This window comes from Chroicocephalus ridibundus, chromosome 10 (genome assembly GCF_963924245.1).
Source record: "Chroicocephalus ridibundus chromosome 10, bChrRid1.1, whole genome shotgun sequence".
Classification (NCBI taxonomy): domain Eukaryota; kingdom Metazoa; phylum Chordata; class Aves; order Charadriiformes; family Laridae; genus Chroicocephalus; species Chroicocephalus ridibundus.
In genome coordinates, this window is record NC_086293.1 from 7,548,037 (window position 1) to 7,573,078 (window position 25,042).

The 25,042-nt window shown below is 53.6% G+C and overlaps 2 protein-coding genes across 5 annotated transcripts in view; one reads left to right on the forward strand and one right to left on the reverse strand.

Moving 5' to 3' along the window:
• NT5DC2 (5'-nucleotidase domain containing 2) overlaps positions 1 to 10,486 on the forward strand; it is a 28,670-nt gene extending 18,184 nt beyond the window's left edge. Inside the window, exons 7-14 of the mRNA XM_063348564.1 lie at positions 1,728 to 1,788; positions 2,440 to 2,542; positions 3,036 to 3,137; positions 4,945 to 5,026; positions 8,629 to 8,715; positions 9,187 to 9,327; positions 9,563 to 9,627; positions 10,121 to 10,486. Coding sequence (XP_063204634.1) covers positions 1,728 to 1,788; positions 2,440 to 2,542; positions 3,036 to 3,137; positions 4,945 to 5,026; positions 8,629 to 8,715; positions 9,187 to 9,327; positions 9,563 to 9,627; positions 10,121 to 10,382 — 903 coding nt within the window. The 3' untranslated portion in view covers positions 10,383 to 10,486. The remainder of the gene's footprint in view (positions 1 to 1,727; positions 1,789 to 2,439; positions 2,543 to 3,035; positions 3,138 to 4,944; positions 5,027 to 8,628; positions 8,716 to 9,186; positions 9,328 to 9,562; positions 9,628 to 10,120) is intronic.
• Positions 10,487 to 12,023: 1,537 nt separating this feature from the next.
• STAB1 (stabilin 1) overlaps positions 12,024 to 25,042 on the reverse strand; it is a 62,162-nt gene continuing 49,143 nt past the window's right edge. For 3 of the 4 annotated variants that reach the window (XM_063348560.1, XM_063348561.1, XM_063348559.1), the window contains 24 exons: positions 24,943 to 24,990; positions 24,733 to 24,816; positions 23,694 to 23,840; positions 23,397 to 23,534; positions 22,700 to 22,759; positions 22,418 to 22,594; positions 21,788 to 21,874; positions 21,146 to 21,292; positions 20,944 to 21,009; positions 20,152 to 20,365; positions 19,360 to 19,509; positions 18,380 to 18,484; positions 17,816 to 17,923; positions 17,434 to 17,627; positions 16,631 to 16,775; positions 16,033 to 16,166; positions 15,543 to 15,708; positions 15,202 to 15,308; positions 14,859 to 14,978; positions 14,300 to 14,452; positions 14,059 to 14,178; positions 13,702 to 13,848; positions 13,314 to 13,463; positions 12,024 to 13,235 (listed from right to left, as the gene is read on the reverse strand). In XM_063348560.1, coding sequence (XP_063204630.1) covers positions 13,191 to 13,235; positions 13,314 to 13,463; positions 13,702 to 13,848; positions 14,059 to 14,178; positions 14,300 to 14,452; positions 14,859 to 14,978; positions 15,202 to 15,308; positions 15,543 to 15,708; positions 16,033 to 16,166; positions 16,631 to 16,775; positions 17,434 to 17,627; positions 17,816 to 17,923; positions 18,380 to 18,484; positions 19,360 to 19,509; positions 20,152 to 20,365; positions 20,944 to 21,009; positions 21,146 to 21,292; positions 21,788 to 21,874; positions 22,418 to 22,594; positions 22,700 to 22,759; positions 23,397 to 23,534; positions 23,694 to 23,840; positions 24,733 to 24,816; positions 24,943 to 24,990 — 3,012 coding nt within the window. In that variant the 3' untranslated portion in view covers positions 12,024 to 13,190. The remainder of the gene's footprint in view (positions 13,236 to 13,313; positions 13,464 to 13,701; positions 13,849 to 14,058; positions 14,179 to 14,299; positions 14,453 to 14,858; positions 14,979 to 15,201; positions 15,309 to 15,542; positions 15,709 to 16,032; positions 16,167 to 16,630; positions 16,776 to 17,433; positions 17,628 to 17,815; positions 17,924 to 18,379; positions 18,485 to 19,359; positions 19,510 to 20,151; positions 20,366 to 20,943; positions 21,010 to 21,145; positions 21,293 to 21,787; positions 21,875 to 22,417; positions 22,595 to 22,699; positions 22,760 to 23,396; positions 23,535 to 23,693; positions 23,841 to 24,732; positions 24,817 to 24,942; positions 24,991 to 25,042) is intronic. The other variant, XM_063348562.1, reaches the window with a different exon arrangement.

Sequence of the window (25,042 nt, forward strand, 5' to 3'; positions counted from 1 at the left end):
GCAAAACTTGTCCCTTTGCAGTACCTGAGTGCAAGTGCAAAGAAATGGCTTGCGGACATGAGCACAGAGATCCTTTGGTGCCTACACAGACAGGTGTCTGAGAGGACTTGCCTAGCCCCAACTGTTATTACAACGCAGGATCACAGTGGGTTAAGACGTGTGTAAACCTGACACTCCTCTGTAATTCTCGGTGGTAACCCTGATTGCAGTGCAGAGCGTTTGGGAGCAGGTTGAGTGCGAGAGACACTGCACTGAGTCAAAATGGCAGACCCGGAGGCAGTGGTAAAGGTTGAAGCTGACGTGTAAACCTAGTAGTCCCGTCACACCAGTTTGCTCACTTTCTATTTGAGAGTAAGAACATACAATTTACCCTGATACCCTTTGGAAGAGTTTTTGAGCGCTGTTTGACACCTCCTCAGGCTACCAAGATTTTACATGCAGGAACCTTATAGTTCTTCCACTTTCTTTTTTTTTCTCTTTTGCGTTTTGGGGGGCAGGGGTTTAGGGAAGGGGCACAATGGAATCTCTTTCTGCTTGCTTTTTGTTCAATTTCTTTCCAATAAGGCAGACTCTTGGTGTGATGTGACTGCCTTTTTACCATTCAAATACACAATTTGAATGGAAAGAGACTCCTAAAACTCTTTTTTGAAGAGATAACTCCTCCTCCTTTGTCGTCCCCATCTAAGTTGTAAATTCTGGTTCTCTCCCAGCTTTGAAGGAAATTATTTTTGGGGTGATGAGCAGGTTTCACCAGCACTGCAGTGAGAGCAGGTGTTGTGTGCAAGTATCACTGTAGCAATATCAGTGGCAAGTGTGGGAATACAGTCTGAAAGGGCAACTCCTGAAGGAGCACATGGAGTTTAACAGGGATTTAAGGGTCCTGGGGAAAGGCAGCATTTGTTTACCTGTCTAATATTGTCAGGGATGAAAACGAAACTCTTAAAACAAGTGTTTGCATGTGCAAACACTGCAAAATGTGTTGCTGCTCTGGAAATGATTTCGTGTATCTGGCAAATCTCATGGGATAGACTTGGGAAGAATCTCACTTGGGTGTGTCCAAAGCCTCTGGCCTGGAAAACAGAGGATATTTGGATGCCCTTGGCAATATCTGTTTTAACTTTCCTCCCTCCTGAAAAGTGGGCAGCTCTGTTTTGCCAAAAAACCCTCACTCTCCTAGTAGAAGCTTCTGCTGTGCCCACTGGCCATCCGGGGCCAGGAGCTGTAGCCCTCCTTGGCCTATGGGGAATGTTTTGGAATTACAGATGCTCACCTCTGCTGCTGTTCGCCTTGGCCATGCTCCCATCCTTTGGGTCACATTTGGCAGAGCTTCCACAGGCATAGAGAGGAAGAAAAGCCACCTAGTGTCTGGGCCAGTACAATTTTGGGGCAGTAAATCGTTTTGGAGTTGCACAGTCTTGATTGCCTTGGTAACAGTGGGTTAACACGTGCTGGTTTCCAGGAGCAGGAAGGAAGCTGTGCTTTCATTGGTAGATTTTGAGGTTTTTTCCCCTCTACTGCATTGACTCAGCTAGCCACTTTTTGGCATGTTGGCGAGCCTTGCTGTGCAAGGTTCTCTGCTTAGCATTAACGTAGCTTTTGTTCATTCAGTAAGAAGAGGGGATGTGTCATTACTGTATTGGTCCTCAGTGGTGGCAATAGGTTTGTGTGCTGAGAAACAGGAATGCCATATATAAAACTGAAACTTTTTTCCCTGCCCTTTTCTATAGGATGCTATTAGAGATGTGCATGTGAAAGGAGTGATGTACAAATGGATTGAAAAAGATCTGGGTGAGTTTAATAGAGCTCTGGTGCCAAATCCATTTTGATATGTCATACTATGTGGCATTCTGTGTAAGATGACTGTGTAGGTCCCACATGCAGTCACAGAAGTCAGGGGGACATAGAACTTAATTAAATACTTGTTTGTGGCATGCCTAAAGGCTGATGGGTGCCATTAAGAGTGGCATTAAGAACCAAGTGGTATTTAGGATCAGGTGGAGGATCTATTTTAATGGAGGAAACAACTACCTCATTGCTTGTGTTTCTGTTTTCCTTCAGCCTGTAAGCAAGGGGTTATGGTCCTTGGCATGATGGGAACATGCAAAAGCATCATCTGGGGAGACTTCAAGCTCCAGGTAGCTACATGGCCTGGAATGGCTGTGCCTGTCCCTTGTGACAGCTTGGTATCAACCCTCCTTTTTTTGCCAGCCTTTTCAGTTCCTCAGTCTTTCTCTTCCCTCTAGATGGGATTGATGAGGACAAGGAAGGCCATTTTGTCACCATGTTGGTTTACTACCTGCCTGCCTGAGGTGGATCTAACTCAGGCCTTTTGCATTACTATTGGTATAGGGGCTAGGTTTGTTTTTGTTTTTAAATAAATGTGGTCATGACTTACACCAGAAGTTTTTGATTGATAATGTCTGTTTTATTCCAATTCAGAACAGTATATTCTGCATGGGGATGAAATCTATGCTGTGCTAAACCGCCTGGTGAACCACAAGAAGAAACTCTTCCTCATTACAAACAGTCCCTTTAGCTTTGTGTGAGTACTGTTATTGCACATCGATGGGTCACCACAGCAAGAGCTGCACAGTGCGGTCTCTCCTGTGAGCATTTGAAAGTTGTATGCTAGAGGTTTTTGTGGCAATAGCGATGAGAGTGCTCTCTGGGAACCGTTTGTGGTGAACGTTGCACCCCATGGTTCTCTCTACACTGTTGACTCTCACTTTTAGAAGAAGACACGAGGCTGTGGCTGGCCACAACGTTACAGAGCTCTGTCACCTTAGATTACCTCTAGCAGCTTTTGCTGCATCACAGACTTTTCTGGACAGGAGAAAGGGTGGGACAGCTTGAAACGGTCAAAGCGCTACAGCAATCCTCAATGCAATGAGACAGCCTTGGGGGATTCATAAATCTCTATGTTTTCTTCTCTGTTACTGAAATGAGAGTAAATTTAGGACAGACTGTTGTAAAGATGCATTGTTGGGTGAAAAAGAGTACTGGATCTGTCAACTTCTCTGTTTCTTTGCCCTTAGGGACAAAGGAATGAAACACATGGTTGGCAAGAACTGGCGGGACTTATTTGACATGGTCATTGTGCAAGCTGACAAGCCCAACTTCTTCACTGATCGGCGGAAGTACGTGTCCTGGGGCAATACTGCACTGCTGTATGTGGGCCTGAGTTTTTGGGCCCCCTTCCCTGGAGTAAATGGCTCCTTTTACCTTCCAAAAGAGTAGTGGTTTTCTAAGCGTAATCTAGGTCTAGTAGGCAGCAGTCTGCTGCTGCCCTCTCGGATGCTCTCTGAGAAGATGAAAACTGACCACTCTGGGAATAAGAGTATAGAACGGGTAGTGCCAAGCAGAAAGCATGTTTCTAAAATTGGCTGTCTTCTAAGCCTCATCTGTTTCGTCATGGTCTGGGCTTAACTTAGATTTTTAGGGGTAATAATGTACTTAAATCTTTAGAAAGAAAAGACCTCTGGAATAGTGTGGGTGAGAGATAGCCATTTCTTGGCTCTAGGTCTTGAGTGCTTGCCAAAATCTTTCCTTTTCCTGTTCCCCACAGCAATATCTGTGTGTTTTGGTTTTTTTCGGTATGTTTGTTTGTTTGTTTGTTTTGGGTTTTTTTCAGTTACTGGATACATGCTGTTTGGTAATTGGCAGCTCTGTAAGCTGTTGTACGTGGCAGCTGGGTTTTGTGGTCATGTAGGAGCTGCCAAGGGACTAACTGATAGACAAGCTGCTGTCCTTGCTTTGCTCTTTGGATTATTTGCTTTGGGAACTTGCGTCTGCTTTGTTGCCTCAACTTATGACTGACCAGGAATTACTGCCCTTGAGGGAGAGGTCTATTCTTTCCTCTTTATGTATTTTCTTCCCCTATTTCCCAGGCCATTAGCATAAATAGGAATAAACCTACAAAATGGCTTTATAAGCTGTGCTGACTTGGTAAAGGCTTTCTTCGTGGGATGTAGGTGAAGTGTCTTACAAATGTAGCCTGGAGCTATGATGATCTGGCCCTCTAGGAGATGAAACCTTACAGCTATGTGGTGCCTAAGGTCCACTCAGGTAGTGAGCCAGTGGAATGACACGGCACATACATGCAAGGTTAGGGGAACCTCCTGATGGTGAGCTGTAGTGAACTGTGGAGTGTTTTCTCTGAGGGAAAATGCAGGTGTGCGCTGGAGACCACTCGTGGTTGAGGAGCCCCTTGCCCAGGTAGGCTGTAGAGTTCATGGTGGAAGGCTGGATTCCTTCTGCCCTGTGGCAGCTCAGGATCATACAGTACTTCTGGATGAGATTGTGCTCTGCTTGCAGCAGGAGCAGCTTCATACCAAGGCTTTTGATCCCAGAGCTCACAGTTTGGAACTCGTATCCCAGGACGGAGCAATGTTCCCATTGAACACGAATGTTCGTGGGGGTTCAAGTAACTTAAGCCTTGTTTTGCTGCTTCTGTCCAAGTGGAAGGTAACCAGGCAAGCCCTCAGGAACAGCAGGAGACAGCTGGGGTTAGCTGCTGAGATCAGCACAGAGACTGCCTTATGCTATTAAGACATTCCACAGTCTCTGTTGGGCTGGCGTATAGCCACAGTAGAACGGGACAAAAAATGTTTCATGGCAAAGCCTCTTGGCCTTAGCATTTCAGAGGTAGTCTTTATTATTATTATTATCTTCCTCTTTCTGTATCTGAAAAGCAAGAAGAGTTGTTAGGGATACTAGCATGAAATGGTTACAATCAATGGAAGCATTTTGAAAAGATATTTCCCTCTTGCACTTTCTCTTCCCCTGAGAAAATAGTGCAGAAGGCCCAGAAGGTCACCTCTCATGTAGAGGTTTTATTATGAGTTGTTACACAGGTAAACAAGTTTTCTGATTCAAATGCTGTGGTTGCTGGGTAACAATCACCAAAAATCAAAAGAAGTTGACGTCTTCCCGCTTTTTTTCCAGACCTTTCAGAAAACTGGATGATAAAGGCTCACTGCAGTGGGACAAAATAAACCAGCTGGAGAAAGGAAAGATCTACAAAGAGGTAAAGTGGATGCATAAGGCATATGAAGCAAGAGTCTGAAGTGGTGGGGACTGATAAGTCCCCAGTTTTGGAAATCCCTGGAAAAACCTGGAAGTCACTGGTAAACGAAAATCTGCTTAGTCAGAGTGGGGGAAAATGATAGGTTCTTCTATAGGTCACTTGTGGATGTTTGACACGGGTGTTCGAAAAGTGAAAAAGGGAAATCCTTGAAAAAAGCGCCTATGGTAGCGTTAGAGGGCACTTGTAAGAAGACACGCTCTAGGATCTGTGTGCTGTGCTGGCTGGTGGCAGCGAGACATGCCTTCTGTCCACACGCAGAGAGCTCTTGCTGGCCCGGTAGGACACTGTCCCCCTGAATGCTTTCAGCATGTCTCTTGGCATGCTGTAGAGCAATAGCCTTGCAATTTGCATGCCTCTGAAAAGTCTTTCAGCTTCTGCTGGGATGTAAGCATTAGAATAAAGGGCCTTTTTGTATATCAGAAAACCCTGCCAAGGGCTGTGTTGCCTGTCAGCATGCGATAAATTGACCTCTGAGAATGGTGAGAGATGCTTCATGCCAGGTGTGGAAAAGGCTGCGTTCCCAACACAGTTTTTTACAGTTGCAGGAGGCAGAGCTGAAATAAAGTATACCAGAGCTGCCTGGCAGGAAAACTTTTTGCCTGCAGCTCTGAAAGTTTCCTACCCAGCTCCGTGTGTGGGTCATGCTGCAGAAAGGTGTGCAACAGGAGTGATGTATCCCACCAAGCTCAACTGGCCTTGTCATTAGAGATGGAGGGACAGGGAACAAGGAGGGAAAAGGCAGAGAAGGATCAGTTAACTTAGGGTGTTGAGTGCTTGCCTTTCTGCCCCGGAGGACCTGTGCTGAGTTCTCTCTTCCAGGCTGAGTTTTTCCATGTGGTTGCCCTGTTTGTGTGAGAAGGGGTAATAGGGAAACATCCTCTGCGTGTGTAGCAGGGGTCAGTGAATGCCCCCTGCCCCAGCATACAGTGAAGCCTTGAGCCTAGGAGCTCCCTTCTGACATTGTCCCTTGGCTCCTGAAATTCTTGTCCTGGAGCGTCTCCCAAAAGCCTGCTCCTTCAGGGTAAGAAGGCAGAGCTCTCTGCAATCTGATATGCATGCAAAGATCTTCCACACCTCACTCCAAATCGTCCTCCATAAGGTTGGAAAAGGTGTACTTGTGGAGGAGGGAGCAGAGAAATGAGGATGATCAAATAGGGTACAAAGCCTGGCTCCCGTCTCTCTCCCTTTCCTGAAGGATGAGTGTGTCTGAAGGATGGGCTGTTACTCTGGTGAACTTGCTGCCTTGGGGTGTTCTCCTTGCAGCTGGTCTGTCCCCTGAGAACAAATAGCCTTTAAAGTGGCTTTAGGACGGTTTGTTCTTGGTTATGTGAGCTGTCCAATCCCACGGGAAGAAACCGTTAGTGACGGCATGGTGAAGTAGCTGGGACCTGACCTGCGGTAGAAAAGTAGGTCATGTCCTTGAGTAATGCTGTTGGGAAGCCTCTGGCCTGTCCGGTGGGTCTGTCAAAGCACTCTGCTAGCGTCGTGTCCTCTGCCAAGAGCTAGGAGCTGGGAACATGCAAGTAGAGCTCATACAAAGTCTCTCTCCCAGTAGGTTAGCAGCTCCCTCAGATGGAAAGGTGCACCTCAGCCCTGGGGTTTGTTGCTGAATTAAATCCTGCTCTTGACCACCCACATCCTGTAGATGCAGGTTGCTCACCCAAATGAATGGTGCATTGGGGAAGGGAAAAGAGGAAGGAGGAAGGAGGGAAGGGTGGGATTTTTGAGTCCTCTCCAGTTCTTCCCCACCAGGATGTTCATCCAACCACATCAAGGTTGTTGCCTAACTATGTTTCTTGGGATGGGACAGTGCATATCCTGGTTTTAGGCCACCCTGTCCCCAGCATTTTTGGTTTCTTGAAGTGCCCACAATGTGCTTCTTTCTGGCAAGTGTGAGTGGCCATGGACCTTGCTGTGCTGGTGGTTTTGCTAGGGGCCTCTGGGCTGATTTGTTCCTGTCCCCTGAAACATGGCTGTACGGCAGTTGTGCTGTGGGTATCATCTCATATGAATGGGACCTCAGGGGTCAGTGTTTTGCACTAGGGACTGTGAAATTCAAGTTATCACACTCTGCTCCCTCCTTTCTCATAGATGTGGTGTTTTCTGTTTGTGGCATGTATGTTCTCCCACCCCTGCCCTAGTCTGCGATCTCAGGAGGGGAGAAGGACAGCCAGCTCCTGGCGATCACGTAGTAGGTCTGTGGCTCAGTGGGGGTCCAAACGCAACTGGTTGTCAGGTCCACTGCTGTTTGAGGTGACCAGAACACAGCAAAGGAACTGTCCTCCTTCCAAGGGTCTATTTCCCTGCTCTGCCAGTAGCTTCCTGAGCAACCCTCAAGCAAGCAGCAGCAGCAGCAGCAATGTCATGTTCCAGAAGTGCAGAGGCCTACCTGGCCCTGTGTTTCTGTGCTATTAAGGGAAGTCTGCACAGCTCTGGTGCTGCTGCAGCAAGGGGAGGCCCATGGCTCTGGTTCTGGGCACCCGTTGCAGTGCGTACAGCACTTTGCCAGTGACTGCATGCAGGGCTGCAGGCTTTTGTGGGAGCTGGCTTGTGTTTGGGGGTTTTCTGCCTGGGACGTGCTGTTGGGCAGGCATGCTAGCTCCCTTCGTGGCACTGGCGACTGGCTGGAGAGATTGCTGCCGAGTGGCTCGCAGGTTTGCATTGATGGCTTGTGCTAGTACAGTCTAGTCTCCTGGCATCGATGAGGCCTTTTCCTTTCCTAGTGGGTTTTGTTTCTGTTGTGACTCATGTGGAAAACTTGTGTGGAGAGGGAAGGGGGGGTCCCTGAAGTCTCCTCTGTGTTTGGACGGATGTTTGGAAACCCTTAAAAGTTGCTGTGTGCTGTGCTTTAGCTGGTGCTTTGGGGTTTGGTTTGGTTTACTTAACTGTGAATCTGCCTGAGCTGCCTGGCTTTTTGGCTTGGTTTGACAGTTCCTGTGAACGTGTGGGTGTTCTTAAGCTGTTGGGTTGGGCTGGTGGTCAGTGATGTGAGAACAGCCTCAAGTGCTTCTGACTCCAAAAGCCTTGCATGATGGCGCTCACCTTACCTCTGAGGCACCCTGTGAGATGAAACCATTATCACCTGAGCCCAGCAACTTCTAAACCCAGAACACCTGGGGTTCTTTCTGTCCATCCCTCAGGCTTTTGTAATTTAGGTGTCTTTCTCTTTTGACCACCTTTTGTTGCCTTTTTAGTCTATATAGTCCTCTTGACTTGTGCCATAGAGCACAGAATTTCCCCTGAATTGCCTGTTGGGTTGGGAAGAGTTTCTGCCTTTTTCTGAGAAAAGCTGAGGGGTGTCTAGGGGGTTGTCACACGGGAAGAAAGTGAGACAAGGCAGGGAAGGACAGAAACCTCTGGGTTTGGATGGCAGGGGAGCAAGCAGGTTGACATCTCACGAGAGTGCTCACATCTGTATGTGGTAAGGTGGCACATCCAGTTGCATTGACGGTGCTACTGAGGTGGCTGCCCAGTACCATGGGGTGAGGATGGCGACATCTGGCCTGTAACCACAATTCTCTCTGTGCTCCTTTTACTTACAGGGAAACCTCTTTGATTTTCTGAGGCTGACGGGCTGGCGTGGGTCCAAAGTGCTCTACTTTGGTGACCATCTGTACAGCGACCTTGCGGTAAGTGAAAAGGTCTCTGCTCTCTGGTGAGGTGGGAGCAAGCCTGCATAGGTGGTGTGGCTGCAGCTGTGTGGGAGTGCAAGGCAGGGCCCTGCTCTGAGTGCTCAGGTCTCCAGTATGCTGTGCTGGGGGCTCCGCCAGCTGCGGCTTTCAGGGCACACAGAGGACACATAAGCATCCCCACTCGGCTGTCATGCAGACTCAAGCAGTGGAGAAAGGGCTCCTGAAGTACTTTGTGTGGGTAAAGAACATCTGCTGGTCTGTGAATTTGAGAGCAGTTTGTGTGAATTCAATGTTCCTCCGCAGCTGGTGGCCAGGAGATGGGTGTTACCAGCATGACCTGGCATGGGCCATGGACGCCTGTCCCCTGAGAATCTATAATGGGAACAGAGCTCTTCTAGGAAACAGGGTTGTGTTTGGCTTTCACTCTTTATGTTGAATTCTTGGTTGTTTTTTCACCCCGACCTCTAGGACCTCATGCTGCGTCACGGCTGGAGGACTGGAGCCATCGTTCCTGAACTGGAGACGGAGATTCGGATCATAAACACAGAGCAGTACATGCACTCCCTGACCTGGCAGCAGGCTCTGACGGGGCTTTTAGAGAGAATGCAGGTAAACAGCTCCTCTCTGAGCAGGGTGGGTAATATGCTGCCTTCTGACCCTGCGTTTTGGGCTTAGCATGGGAATGGGGGGATGTACCATCTTGCCTGTGTTCTCAAAAATAGCTCCTCCCTCTCCTGGTGCAGTGGACTCATGGGTTTGTGAGTTACGGTGGTAACTGGGGGGGAGCTGAGGTCTGGTCTGCAGGACTGATGCAACATGGTGCTTTCTGCTGTTGTCTTTGCAGATGTATCAGGATGCAGAGTCAAAGCAAGTGTTGCTGGAATGGATGAAGGAGCGGCAGGAGATCAGGTGCGCTTTGTCCCCCTTGCTCAGGAGGTCTCTTGGGGGCTCCCAGACCTGCACTGGGTCTGTTTTGTAACCTGCTTTGGGGACAGTGGCACTGCAGCTGATGGCCTGTGGTCCTCCCTGGTGTCCCTGTCTTGGCGGCAATGCAGCAGTGCAGCCCTGCAGCTTGGGAGGTTGGATGGGTTTGAGGGCAAGGTGGGGAAGGGGAGGTGGTGTCAGCCTGCGCTGGGGGGTGTTGATGGGCTGTTTGCTACTGCAGCTCCTGCCACTGCGGGTGGGTCCTTGCCCATAACAGGTAGCAAGGACCAGTAAGAGTGCAGTGAATATTCGTCACAGTGTCACTGCATGGGTGCTGGTCTGCATCACAGCCTGGGTGGGAGGGTACTTGGGGTATCCCAAAATGTCCTTTGGGAACGGGCTGCCCCAGGGCTAAGGGTTTGGAGGAGGAACCTGGGACCCTGGCCTCTTACTTAGAACGCCATCTCTTTCCTCTCAGGTCGCTGACAAAGAACCTGTTCAACCCCCAGTTTGGAAGCATCTTCCGCACCTTCCACAACCCTACGTATTTCTCTCGACGGCTGGTGCGGTTCTCTGATATCTACATGGCTTCCATCAGCTGCCTGCTGAACTATGACGTGAATTTCACCTTCTACCCCCGGCGCACCCCCCTGCAGCACGAGGCTCCGCTCTGGATGGATCAGCTCTGCACAGGCTGCATGAAAACCCCCTTCCTGGAGGAGATGGTGCACATCCGGTGAAGGGCCAGGTACTCTGGGCAACAGCACCGTGCCAGTCTGTACGTAGGGCCAGGCTGCTCGGCCAGCAGCACCTCTGTCTACCACTAAAGGGCGTTTGACACTTACGTATGTGTGTAGATGGTGTGTTTATTTTTTTTTTCCTTTCACTGGCTCCATCCCTTTCCCTGAGGTGCTTTGCAGGCTGGACACAGGACGGGTGCTTGTTCTGGGTCATATGTGAGCTCCTCTGTAGGAGTAGGCGAGAGGGAGAGCCAGGGCTGGTGGTGAGAAGCTACTGCTCCCTGTGCCCAGAGATGTGGCTCGGAAATGGAGTCCTGAGTCTCTGGTGCTTGGTGAGCGCAACCCATGTGAGGTGTGACAAGGTGTGTCAGGTCTGTAGCTGCCCCAAGATCCTTGCGAACTATGGCGTGAGTGATTCTGCAGGGGGACAGTGAGGGGACAGGGTTGCCAACGGGGCAATGGGTGAAGCACAGCAGTGAATGCATCACGGATGACAAAGGCTCAGCAGTGGTACCTACCCAGAACTGGTACCAGCAGCCCTCAGCCCCAGTCCTGCTCCCTGCCAGACTGGTCTGTCCAGCTGGTGACTCTGGTAGGCGACAGTTAAATGTGCAGGATGTGCAAGTCCTGTGTGAGAGCTGGGTGGGAGTAGGTCAGAAGGTCTAAAAATAAGTGTTTGGTGACCTGCCTGGTTTTTGAGTGAGTTTAGGGCCGTGCGCTCTCAGTGTTGTGGGGGTTTGGTACCACCTGACATCAGTATTTTGGCAATTGATGCAGTATGGTCAGTTGTGACTTGCAGAGGGATATGTTCAGCCTTTCAGGGAAGGTACAGGGTTGTCAGCAGAGGTGGCCACCTGTGCTCAGCTGGTGGCTGAGATGTGGCCTAAGGTATATGGAGGGGCTGGTGAGGATGTCCTGGGGTGGGGGAGCAGTTGGTGAGCATGGAGGAGTGAAAGCGGAGTGAAAAGGAGCGTGAAAGAGGAGTGTGGCCATGCAAAGCATTGTAGTGCCTCCTGAGGAGGAGGAAGAGGAAAGGTGGTACTAGTGATACCAGAGCATAGAGGACAGGGGACAAGGGTGGAGACTGAAGCAGGTCAGAGCTACTTTAGGATGCGAGGTGCAGAAAGTAGGTTCTTCACCCAGCTCAGGGCCATGCTGGTTTTGGCAAGGCTTCAGACTGCCCCAAGGGACAGGCAGGGCACTGGGGAGCGGTGATGGGGCAGTGAGGTGGGTAGGTGTTGTTGAGAATTTGGGGGATGCTGCTGCTGGCTGGCCCTGGGAAACAGAATGCCATGTCATAGGAAAGCTGGGTGTGTGGTTGGCTGATGGTGGTGGGATGAAGGTGTAAGAGGTGTGTGTCCCTAGGGGCGCGTGGTCTGTGAGGGCCCCAAAACTCACAGGAGATGAGTAATGCGGCTGCTCTCACTGGACAGGGGGACATGCAGAGGCAGTTTGAAGGCAGAGCTCTTGGTGCAGGCTCTGGAGATGATGGTGGTTGCCTTGATCCACCGCCTCCTCCCCTCACGGCTGCACCAAGGGTGACGGTACCAGCTTGCCTGTTGGGGCAGCTGCTGTTGAGGTGACAGGTAGGAGAGAGAGGGAACAGAGAACGGGTGCACTTCGTGCGCTGGGCCTGGCAGGGAGCAGGCAAGGCAAGGGGTGAGCAGCTGCAGCACGTGTGTGAGCCAGGTCTTTTGAGCAGCACAATGTGTCTGTGGGGAGGGTACAGGGGGTGGTTTATGGGGAGGCGCTGGGGGATTAGCAGGGGGCAGGCAGGGGCTGCTTGTGCACGCTGGGCTGCGGCAACTGCTGTGTGGGCTGAGCAGTGTCAATAGGCCTGCTGAGGGTGAGGAACCAGGTGTGGAGGACCCTCTGCCAGAAAACTCCTCAGAGACAGGTGTGAAGTACAGTGTGTGTCTGCAGCCCTCAGTGAGACACACACGCACCCACACACACACACACACACACACCCACCCCCCACCCGTCTCTTCTCCCCCACCTTCCCACCTGGCGCTGTGCCAGGCTGGCCCCTCAGTCTGTCGCTTCTCCTGCCTCCTCCGTGTGCTACGTGCCAGCCTGTCGCAGACTTTCAAACCGCCTTGCTCTCAACTCAGTGGCCTGAACGAATGCTGTTAACATAGCTGCTCTAATCAGCCAGCTGTAGTATGTGCATGCAGCATTTGATGTCTTTGTGCTGTGTATAGTGTGAAGGCTCAATAAAACTCTGCAGCATGTGTCACTAACTGACTAACCAACTGCCCTGGGTTAACTCCATCTGTGCTGAAACCATGACACCAGCTCACTGCGGGGGGGTGGGGTGGTGTTGGGGTGTTGCTCTGTTCTTTGCCTGCCTCGGGGGTGGATGTCAGAGTCGGGGCCGAGGAGCCCAGCACGGCCCACTGTATGCGCCTTGTGGCCATAGTGCAGGCAGGGGCCAGCAGGATGGAGGAAAAGGGGTGTTTGGGGCGGGGGACTAACTGATGTGACCTAGACGTGACCACGGGGGGGAGCGTGAGGGAGGGCCGTTCCCAGGGGCTGCCCACGCTCAGGCTGCGGGGCGCATTCAGCCGGCCTAAGGCAGGGCTCTGGCGGGCGGCACCTGGCACAGGGCCTCGTGTGGAGGGACCAGCCGGGAGCGGGGCTGGGCTGGGGGCTGACCGGCGGCAGGGACCGGCGCTGGTCGGCGAGGACGGGGACGGAGCCGCGCTGACAGCCCGGCGGCGGCGGAGGGCAGGCGCGGGCAGAGCCGGTGGCGCTGAGCTCTTTATTTGTCTGCGCCCCCCGGGCCGGGCCGGCGGGAGCGGCTCCTCACGGCGGCGAGCGGCGGTGGTCGGCGTCCGCCAGCAGCGCGTCCTGCGGGAGAGACGGGGTGAGGGCGGGCGCGGGGCGGGGCGAGGGCGGGGCGGGGCGGGGCGGAGGGGCGGGTCTCACCTGCAGCGGCTCGTAGTCGGGGGCGTGTCCGCCGTAGAGCGGGTTGGGGATGGCGACGAGCGGCCGCTGGGGGCGGAGCCGGGCGGCGCGCGGCGCCCCGCGCTCCTGCTGCGGCGCCTCCTCCTCCTCTTCCTCCTCGCGCAGGTCCGCCTGGAAAAGGAGGCGCAGGATTGGCGGAGCTCCCGGGGTGGGCGGGGCCTCCCCCCGGGGTTCCCCCGGGTCCATCATTCCCCCGCCCCCGGAGCTTCCCCCGGACGAGCCGCGGCACCCACGCGTGGCTACCGGCTACCGCCCCCGCCCCAGCCGCCAGTGCCCCCCGGGGCTCCCCCAGACACCCCGCCCCAACCTTCGCCCCGGAGAGGCCGCCGCCCCCGCAGGCTGCACACACCTGGAAATACCCGAACTGCTCCTCCCGCCGCCGCCTCTTCACGCAGTAATAGGCGGCGCCGGCAGCGGCTGCCAGCACCAGCGCAAAGCACAGCGCTGACAGCGTCCCCGTGGCCACGGAGCCCGGCGCCCGGGCCACGCCGTTCACCTGCGTCCACGAAGAAGGGCCCGGTTACACCACTGCCCTGGCAGAGCAATAGGAAGGCCCCAGCGTGGCCGTGGGCAGCCCTCCCAAAAGGAGCCGCGCCAGGAGGGCAGAGAGGAGGTGGCCAGTCCTTAGGACGATTTGGTCACCTTGTCCCCTTTCCCAGGCCTGGTCCCAGGTGTTTCAGCACCTTCCTTCCCCTCGGACACGCACCTGACCAAGATTAGCGATGGGCGGGGGGATCCTCAGCGGCTCTGCAATCGCGTGAATGATGCCGTTGAAAGCTACTATGTCCCACTCCACGATCATCGTGTCATTGATCCCCTTGGCATCCTACAGCGCAAGACAGAGATGATGTCACACGACCAGAAAGCCTCCCCCTTCTTCCCTGTCTCAAAAGAGATGTGGCGAAAACTTGGGGGTTTTTTTTGACCCCTGCTGAGGTTAAACCTACCGAGTGCTCTGTGCTGTTGCCCGCTGGGAGGTCTGATACATGGAGGTCGTATCCTGACTGGGATGGGATGATGGTGCCCGTTGTGAGGTTGAAGCTGAAGAGGACGATGTTGCTGGATGACACATGGAGCTTCAGCTCTTCTCCCGTCAGTGTCTGAAAAAAACAACAGGGAGCAGGGATGAGAAACGGCTGAGCTGGTTCTCACCCCTTCCCTCCTGCTGTGTGCAACCCCCACCCGGCCTAAGCCCAGACGCTCGCCATGGCCACAAGACAGCTCAATTCATGGGCAACGTGGCACAAAACTACTACACCAAGAAGGGAGGATTGCCAGCCTTAGAAACAGTCAAAGCTCATCTGGAGAAGGCTCTGAGCAACTTGATCTAAACAGCTCTTCCAAGGGGGCGGTCTAGAGCCCTCTAGCAGTCCCTTCTGATCTAAATTCCTCCCCCTTCCCCAGACTATCTCTCATCGCCATCACGCCAGCTTTGGCAGACTCCCGCTCTCCTCTGGGACTCGGTTCCATGCGCCCTCGAGCGGCCGCTCATCCCTGCTTACTTACTTCATTGTCTGCGAAGCCAGAATTCAGAGGGACAAACAGAGTTTTGGGAGCGGAGTCATCAGACAAATAGAGGAACAAGTCCAGTCCTCCTTCTGTTTCATTGGCAAAATCGAGCAACATCTGGAAAAGATGGGAGATCTTCCCCATCAGCATGCTGCAGGCAACTCAAGGCTGTTACCTTCCTGAGCCTAGAAAACATCCTCCAGTTCCAGAAACAAAATGTTTCTGTGTTTGTACTCTGCACCCCACACACAGCCCAAACCACTGCTTCTCCCTGTTATGGCCCTCCCTCCGCCTTGTTGCCAGCTGCTGGTGTACCAAAGAACAGGAGGGCATCGCTTACGGAATAGAAGGTGGAGAAGCGATCGTGGTCTGCGAGGACATCGGGGAGTTTGCCGCTGCACCAATACCCATCTCCCACGAACCCATCACGGCAGGTGCAAGTCACATCTGCAAAGGAAAGCCAAGATGTGATTTGACTCACCAATGGTGGCTACACCGACCACCTCTCCCTTGACTTCTGGATAGCCCTCGGCATGTTCCCACCCAACATGGGCAAGGGGAGAGGGGGATGTACCCACCTGCCTGGGCCTTATGCTCTGGGCGCAGCTCTCTGCCTGCTGCCCCAACACGCCTCTTGTGCCCAACAGGACCATCCCCAGGAAACGTGCTCGCACCACTCACCCTTCTCCCGGTAGCAGAACGCATCCCAGGTCTCGCTCAGGTTGCTTCGGGAGCCATAGTCCATGATGCCCACTCGGTTAGCCCCACAGCTGGGGCTGGGGTAGGCCGTGGGGTATCCGGCTGTGCCATTGTCCAGCCAACCCACCAAGCACAGATGGAATCCCATCTAGAAGAGGAAAATGAATGATTAGATTAAAAATAATATCTCTGCCTCGATGCACGTTCCCATTGCGCAGCCTTTTGCTACTGTCCCCCAACACCTAAAGTATTGGGCACTGCCAGAGATCCCATCCCAGTGTGACTGGCAAGACCCACCAGCCCTCCTGGTTTCACGGATGTAGATGAAGCAAACAGGGCCTGGCAGGTCGCCCACCAACACATCACGGGCTCGCTACCGCTGGACTGGGCGTGGGGAGAAGCACTTCATGCCCCCACCCACCCCAAGGTGATGAAGCCAGCCCCTGCCCGACCTCTGCATCCCTGCCCTGACCTGCTGTGCTGCTGAGAGCTGCTGGAAAGTGGCCAGGGAAGCGCCTTCTGCGGCACAGGCCTTCTGAGCCTGCTCGTAAGTGAAGTCGTACTTTTTTCGGGGTGACTGCAGATGAAATACGCCCACAGTCTTATCTGCAAAATACCAAGGCCAGGGAGCATCAGTACAGTAGAGAGTGAGCAGCCTCCCTGGGGTAGTCGCGTGGGTCCCTTGTGTGAGCACAGGCAGCCAACGGAGGGTGCTCTGTGCTGCACGGGACGGTGGGGTGTGGACGATGCTCAAGTGAGGGCGAGGTGGGATGCAGCAGGCTTGCTCTGAGCTTCTCGCCTCCCAGGAGGGAGTCAGTGCTTACTGGCAGCGTAATCCCACCAGAGGCCATCTCATGCGTCACACAGGAGCAGACGAGGATGGCTTGTCCTCCCCGTGTGACGTGTAGGGCAAAAGGGGAATGTGAAAACCAGACCAAGCTACAGAGACGAGTCCCTGGTCCCTTGGCGATCCCACCCTCCAGCTCTCCCAAGGCCGAAGGTGAAGGATGAGGGAGTGTGACCTCCCCATGGAACAGCAGCCCTGGCACTGCGGGGTTGAGCACGCTCACCATGAAAGTGCAGGTCGGTGCAAATGGCCTGCCGATGGCACTGCCCGTTGTCTTCCAGGCACCGGTCCGTGGGGGGCACGGCCTCTTCCAGGCACTGGATCCCGTCACCGACGTAGCCCTGCTTGCACTCACAGTGCCGCTCGTTCTGCAGCACAAAGGAAGGATGGCATTTGTGTAAGTGCAAACACGCAGATGACAGCTGGGAAACCTTGTACCCCACGAAGACAGGGATGAGCCTTCAGAACGCCTCCACAGCACACTGGGACTGTGACAGAGCTACAAAAAGCCACACAGCGTCTGTCCTGCCCCCACACCCAACTGAACATGAACCAAAAAATGTCACATTGAATCCTCGTCATGTGCTGTTTGAAAGACAGCTGAGCTTTGGGGTACATGGTTCATGGTTCTTGCACTACCTCATGCTCCCAAGTCCCATCTTCTGGCCTGCAATGAGCAACCCTGGTTCTTCTCCAAAAATGTCCAGCATTGACCACCCTGGAGCCCCCAAAACAGTCCATAAATGCCACGACTGACACAGCTTATGTCCCTTAGACAGAGGAATGGGGAAAAATGACCTCAGCATAGCATCAGCAGTGCTGTCACCACAGCCAGGCAGCAGACCGAGGGCATGGCCCCTGCCTGGCAGTAACAGCCTGCAGGATGAGCGCAATAGCTGAGGGGACTGGGGGACAGGGGGACACTGTCACACTGCTGTCCTCCAGCGGCCTGAAGCATCCAACGGCAGCCACCTGCGCTGTGCTGCCAGGCACGCGGGTCTCCCCAGACCTAGGGGATGTACTCACCGGCCCGGTGCTGATGCAGTTGGCGTGCTCGCTGCAGTCCCCGTTCCTACCGTCCGCACATCTGTCGATGGGGTCGCAGACGTAGCCGTCACCTCCATACCCAGGAGCACAGGCACAGGAGACATTCACGCCAACCTGCGTGCACTCTGCGTGCTTGGCGCACCCCCCGTTGTCCTGGCTGCACATGTCGATCACTGCAGGGATAAAAGTGTTAGGTTAACTAAAACACCCTGCGAGGTGTCCTGGTGGTCGGCCTGGCTGTCCTGCCCGTTGTCACACCAATATAGCCATCAGGAGATGGTCACTTGTTGTCTTGCCATGTTGCCTGCTTTCCCCTTCACTCACCACCTCGCCATCCCACCCCCTGGTGGCTCCCCCCTACCTGAGCACGTTCTCCCATCTCCTTCGTAGTGTAGGTTGCATTCGCAGAGGTTGCCTGAGCGGCAGACGGCGTGGGGGTGGCACGGTGGAGAGCAGGTGGGCGTCATGACTGAAACCAGAACACACAGAGGTCAGAATGATCTAAGAGCTGCACCACAGACATGGCTGCTGTCGCCAGCCTCTGCCCAAGGGGGCACGCTCCCCCCCCCCACGCTCCCCCCTCTCTCCCTCTGTGTTTTTTTGCAGATGCCTTGCCCCAAACCCAGGGGACCATTCCTCCATCAGATATACCTCAGGCCTTCACCTCACCCTCGAGCTCTTCTTGGAGCACCTCTGAGCTCAGGGACTTGTTCATGATTAAGTGGAGCCTTCCTCCTCCTCCTCACCACCCCAGCCCTTGTGAAATTCAACAGCACGGGCCAGATCTCAGGATGAGCCCCGCAACTGAGAGCTCCTTTTTGGACATATTTCTGACCGGCTGCTTGAACAATCCAGCTACTGGGAAAGCAGCCATATGGCACCGGGTTCCAGGGAATAGCGGGTGGTGGGGCTTGGCATTCCTCACCTAGTCTGATTTCACAGCGGTCTCCAGTCCAGCCCTCAGCACAGAAGCAGAAGCCATCGCCATGCAGTCCTCCGTTGCACACGCCATTCTCGGTACAGTTACACTCTGTGAGGAATGGATAAAAACACTGTCACGGCATCTGCCTCGGTGGCAGTGAAAGGCCACGCTCAGGCCATGGGACAACCACATGGCAGAAAGGTGGCTCGTGTGGGCAGTGCACGAAGGCAGGACTGGCAGTATGGATGCATCCCTTCCTGTCGCTGCCAGCCCTGCCACCCCCCCTCTGCAACACGCACCCTTCACAGAGGAGGGCAAGCCTCAAACCCCCATGGCTCCCCTCCCCTAGGCATTTCTAGAGCTGTGTTTTTCACTGAGTCTCTGCTACCATACAGCCATCAAAAACGTTCCTGGAGATCCCACAAAGCCCAGCTTGCGACAGCGGAACAGGAACTCCCTTTTGCTTCCCTTTGCCTTTGCCTCACAGGAGCACAGGTCCCTGCTGAGCATGTCCCAGGGGATGCTCTTTCTGTACAGAGTTCATCACGACTTACAGATTTGTCCCCAGCCCAAAATATGTCCTAACACTTTCTGCCAGACTGGGGCTCTCAGCTGCGCGTGACAAATGAGAAGGAGTTTTTTGACCCCACGGCCTCAGCACAGCAGCGAGGCCATCGGTAGCGTGGCTCCCGGCATGTGCCACCCAACCTTCTCAAACTACAGCTGGAGGCGTTTCAGACAGCACACTATGTTTGCCCAAATGGCTGTCCTGCCGAGAGCCCACAGAGGGATGTCCCCAGCCCCAGAGATTTGACCCGAGCATTACTGGGACTGACGCACACGTGGCAGCACTGACTCCATGCTGTAAGCTGCAAAGGGGTCAGCCCGGCACCCACCCCCTCTTCGAGTAGCACCATGTGCCGCAGCCACCTCGGCACAAACCCTCTGCATTGCTGCTGCCCCGCGGGTGGAACGACTCTTACCTCGGCAGTCTGGCCCATATCTGCCCGGCGCACACAGCTCACAGCTGGTCCCGATGAAAGCCTGGCTGCAGTTGCATCTCCCTGAGCCACCGATTTTGTCATCGCAGGTACCACGGTTACTGCACGGCGCCTCCAGCCCTCCTGGGCACGCTGCAAATGAGGCACCTTAGTGAGGCTGTGGTGACAAAGTGACCCTGTGCTGGAGGGGAGCCTGGTGCCACGTGAGCTGCCGTTTATGGGGTGCTTGGACCACAGAGCCTGCTCGGCAGTCCTGGGAGTGAGTGCTGGGGACACCCCATGACAATAAACCTTAGGAATGGGGGCAAGAGAGACAAATTTAGCATAGCTTCCAGCCTGGGATGACCCTCTGCTGCAACGTGCTGAGTTTGTGCTGGCCCACCCCACGCTAACCTGGCAGCAGGCTCACCCAAGGACCTGAAAACTGCCCACACACAAAGTGCAGAGGGCAGATGCCAGAGGATGGTTGAGCATCATCAATATCTAGGGGTGAGTGACATGTCTGACAGCCACCCCCCACAGCCCTGTGCCCGGGGCTCTCCATGGGGACACAGGTTTCTCCAAGGAAAAGGAATTCCCCGTTATACCATCCGCACACACTCCCAGGGGATCATTCCCTGCACCCTCTATAGACTGGGGCTCCCTGCCTGGGGTTTTGCCCACCTTTCCTTGAGGATGCATGTCCGTGGACACCAGCCATCTGTGCTGAACCAGAAATGCCACCTTCCCACAAGAGAAAGGGCTGGGGCGAGAAAGGGTCGCACGGCTCCTTACCCCAACAGTCCCGGCCGTAGTGGTTCGCACAGCACTGCGGGACCCACTGGGTGGAAACGCAGTTCCTCTTGCAGCCTCGTTTCAGAGGCCCCCTGGAAGAGAAGTGTCTTCTGAAGTCCCACGGGGAGGGCGGCCGCAACAGGGAGTTGCGGTGAAACAGAAAAGTGTTTCTCAACAGCTGGTTTCCGTAATAGTAGCAGCGCCTGGTCCCCCCCTGCGAGGAAACAGGCAAAACAGAGTTTGCCACGTTGGTCACTGACGTCTCACCTTGACTTTTTTTGTGCCACTCATTCAGTTTTATGACAAGTAACAGAGACTTCCTAACATGTGATGGGACTGGTGACAGAGGAGCCACCAATGTACCTCAGGGACGTGCCAGAAGCCTGGCAGAGAGAGACAATGGGCGATGCAGTGAGAATGGGGCACAACCACTGCCCCTCAAGGCTGCTCACCATCTGATCCCTGGTCCATCTCAAGTGGCCAGACCAAGCTCTTTTGTTACAAAGCACCCAGAGAAGCCCCCAGTGCTGCTACAGGGGCCCCTGCAGCTGCTGTCACCCATGTAGGGATTGACTAAGCAAAGACCCTTGGAGCCCCCGACCCCATGTTGCTCAGCCCAGCTCCTGCCCTATGGGACCGCGTGACTTGGGGCAAGGTATGGACAATGCGACCGAGCCAAGGGACTTGCCACATGCAAGTGTGCCTTCATTTTGCTGCTAAAACATGAGGGGTGTATGGGTATTGTCATCAGCCCCTAACAGGCCTCCTTGGTGACAAAGCTGTGAGCTTTACCTGTTGAATGGAGCCAGCAGGGCAGGGTGGCTCAAAGCCACAGAGTCCGCAGCTCTCTGTAGATCCCTGTGGAAGGGAGAAAGAAACCCCACAACAACAACTCAATATGTGCTTCTGCCCCTCTCGGCTGCTCAGAGCTCTGCCGAGGAAGAGTAGCAAGCCCTCCCAACAGATCCTCACTGGCCTCATTGCAAGTGCTCACCTGCAGCTCAACAAAGCGGAACTCATCACAACGAGATCCCAGATCCGGTGGCTCCAACAGCCTATCAATGCCATAAGCAATGCCCCCATTGAATTCCATGTGCCTCTGGATGATGGTGGCGTCGCCGTTCCCCACCAGGAGCTCACCCTACCAGAGGAAAAAAACAAATTGTGATCCTGGCACATCCTACATACTGGCTGCACCACCCAAAAGTTGCCCTTTTTGGCTGCCATGACTTCTCAATCACCCCAAGAACTCTCCAAAATCTCTGTGCTCATGTCCTTGACCACACTTCCCAATTGCCACTTTTCATGGCCATGGAAACTAAGAAATGGCCTCTGTCCATGCAACACATGCTCTGTAAAGGTCATGGCACCATGTGGTTTGCTTTGCCACCTGGTCATCGGGAAGTGCATGTGCAGGTACCACATGCCTCCACACTTTCCTGCCAGCTGGCCACAGAGTCTCAAGCCTCTCTACAGGCTCAGCTGAAGCCAGGGCAATGGGGTGTCTCAGCCCGCAAGCACCCCAACACTGTGCTCACTTCCTGCTAGTGACCAACATGGAGCATCGGCTGCCCTTTGGCAATGCCCAAGGACACTCGCTCTGTGGAAAGCCGAGCCTAGCATCACCATCACTCACCACATGGGTTTTGCTGCAGCTGAATGAGATGGTGGAGCCATGCATGGTCCGGATGGATTTGACTTGGGGCACGTTACCAGCCACAATCTAAGAGGGAAAAAGAAGAAAGTGAAGGGAGAGACAGGCAAAACTGTCAGTTCATACTTCTAACAGGATGCTGCCTGGTGAGGACAGGGCTCAGCAGCCACACTCAAAGGGGGTGTGACATGTCAGCACATGAAGCTGGTGTGGGTGGAACAGCGTAACTATGCTGGGTTAGTCCCAGATTCCCGAACAGTGAGAGGCCAGTGAGTGTAAGCAGACCCTGGTTTTGCTCAGCTGGATTTCCCTTGTTCATTACCCCTATAGACCCTGTTTGTGAGCCTTGTGGTGATGCTCTGGCAGCGATGTGCCCTCCCCAAGAAGCTGATGACAGAAGGTTTCAGCTCAGCCTCCCTGCACTAGAGGTTCACAATGAAGCAGTAGTTGCCTAAAATGCTCAAATAGCTTTGGGTCTACTCAAGACAACTAAAATGCTGCACATTCTACAGCAGCAAAATATTTGGCAAGGTCGCTCTGGTGTAACCATAGGCAGGTGGTGGCACCACATGTGGCCTCGGGAGGTATGAGCCAGTTTGTCGTCACATTTACCTTTATGTCCCTGATCATGTGTGCTTTGAGGTAGGAGGCCAGCACATCCCGATGCTCTCTGCGGTACAGCCACTTCTGTCTTTTCTCCGAAAGGGCGTTAAACGCAGCATCTGTGGGCCACAGCATGGTGAAGGGTCTGTGCAGAGGGTCACTAACCAGTGGCAGCAGCTCAGCGTCCTGTCCGAGATAAGAGGGGATACAAAGAAAAAGCCACAAGCCAAAACTGAACGTGCCCGTGTACACACCACCTCCCCACAGAGCGGCAGGAGTCAGGTCACTCACCTGCAGCAGCTTGCTATAAATGGTGTATCCAAAGGCCTCTGCCACTTCCGTGATGTTTAGCTGCAGAGGGAAGAAAGCAAACAACTGTCGTTAAGAGGTCCCCCTCCAGGACCTGGAGCAGTAATGCAGGGGAGAAACCAGATGGTTACCAACTACAGTAGCTAAACACAACTTTAACTCTGTCATCATCATGCTGCTGGATTTGGCCTGGCGAGTGCTGGCATTCAGCAGCTGCCACCTTTCTGATTCACCCTGGCTAGATGCTGCTATGGCAGGAGCTGGTATGAATTTCAGCACTCTGCTGTGCTGTACAGAAAACATGTTATCTTTTATAAAATGCAGGATCTGTAAGCTCCTAGAGCTTGTTTAAGGAGTACCAGAGAGACACTGGCAATCTCACACTACAGTCTGCTCTGCGCTGGAAAACATCTGTCTAGATCCAGTACTGTTCTTCCCTGGTGATGAATCACAGCTCCTGTCCCAGATATTGCTATGCCACAAATGCAGTCACCTGCACCAGCCGAAGCTGTGCCCTCAGACAACCCCTACACAGCTAGGAACAGGGAGGAAGAGCACCCCACGTCGTCTTGGGCTGAGGGCTTATCAGGGACAGCACTATCACAGCTGTTGGGAGAAAGATCCTAGGCCTGTCCTCACCACAGCAGTTATCAGGGCACAGTCACTGCTTCAGCCTTACCCGTGAGATCTTTGAGGAAACGTTTCGGTCCACCAGGTCACTTGGAATGAGGATCTTGTTGATGAAATGAATGACCCCGTTCACGCCAACGATGTCACTCACAACCACTTTGGCTTCCTCATTGAGATAGATACTATTCTGAGAGAGAAGGGATGTGATGAGATAGTCGCACCCACGGCACCACTCTATGAGCTGTCTGCAGCAAGTAACTTGCCACAACCACAGTGGCCTTCAAATGACAGCAAAAGTGACATCCTGACACATGGGACAGGGAAGGGAATTGCGGGAGAGAACTACCTCTTTCTCTGTGATCTTTATTTTGTGGCCAGATAAAGATGTAAGGGACTCCTGGGCTTCCAGGTCACTGGACAGCAATTTCTGGCAACCCACCATGTGGTAGCGAAGCAGGTCCCGGAGGAGACCTCTGCTCCTCCACTCCTCAAACTACAGACAGAAAACAAGAATGAGGTCACACTGGGGCCACTTTGCCTTGCAGGGGAACCCCCAGACCTGATGAGGGATACCTGGGTTGCCCAAGCCCCCTCTGACCCACCCCTACAGGAAAGCCAGTCCCTCCCAAAACACAGTGAATGCACAAAACCATTTGAGAGCTTTGGGAAATTTCAACCAGCTTAACGAAACCAGCATTCAGGTCCCTTGATGGAGGACAAATGACCATATTGGCCTAGAGGAAGTGATGTCTGGGATATGTGGTCACTGGGAATTGTTCCTTCATTGGGTGTATGGGAGGCCTGTGAGAAAAAGGTTGGGACTAGCGGTGTGATGCTGCCCAACGTGACTTGTCAGTGATGGTAATGGGATATTCCATTACACCAACACCAAAAAGCTGTTGGTTAAGAATCTGGGTCACAGAGTCACAAATAAGAATCTTTCCTCCCTCAGGTCTCCACTTGCGCCAAACATCCCACTTGCTGTGACTAAAAGGAAGGGACCAATGGAAGTGGAATGGCAGGGCCTGGGGCACAGAGAAAGAATAAGAGGTGTTCGTCACAGATACCTTGAAGCCTTGCTGTTACTAACCCCTAATAGCCATGGGCATCACCGATTTGGCACAGTGTCTCAGTACCATGAGGCAGAGGCTCCAGTAAGGGTGTCCTTACAACAGAAGCCATGCCCACCCCTGCCCAGACTGTCCCTGCAGTGAGCCAGCACCCAAACCTCTGCTCATACACTGACGGAGAATGGGAGGTGCCTTTAACCCTCTGCAGCGCAGCCCCTGTGCTTCTATTCACTGGGCAGACAACCCCAGAGAGGACACTGCCGTGACCGGAGCTTGCCAAACACCTGACAGTGCTTGGGATAGAAGGACACTTACTGTCGTGGTGTTTCCTATGAAATCTGTCCTTGGGACAAAGACAGTGAAAGGCCCTGCCCCACTGAGCTCCTTGATGTTTTCCGCCTGTGGTAGAAGAGCATTTGTGGGAAGGGAAACAGAAAATATAGTTCCAGTTAGCAAGACCCTTTGCAGAAAACCCTAAGTGGGATTTACTACACAGAGACAAGGACAAAGCTGTTTGTCACCAACCAGTATCATCTTAAAGAACACGGATGCATCTTCGATTCTTCCGAGCTCCTTAAACAAAGAGAAAGAGCTGGTGTTAGCAGAGTCCCTTCCACTCGCTCCT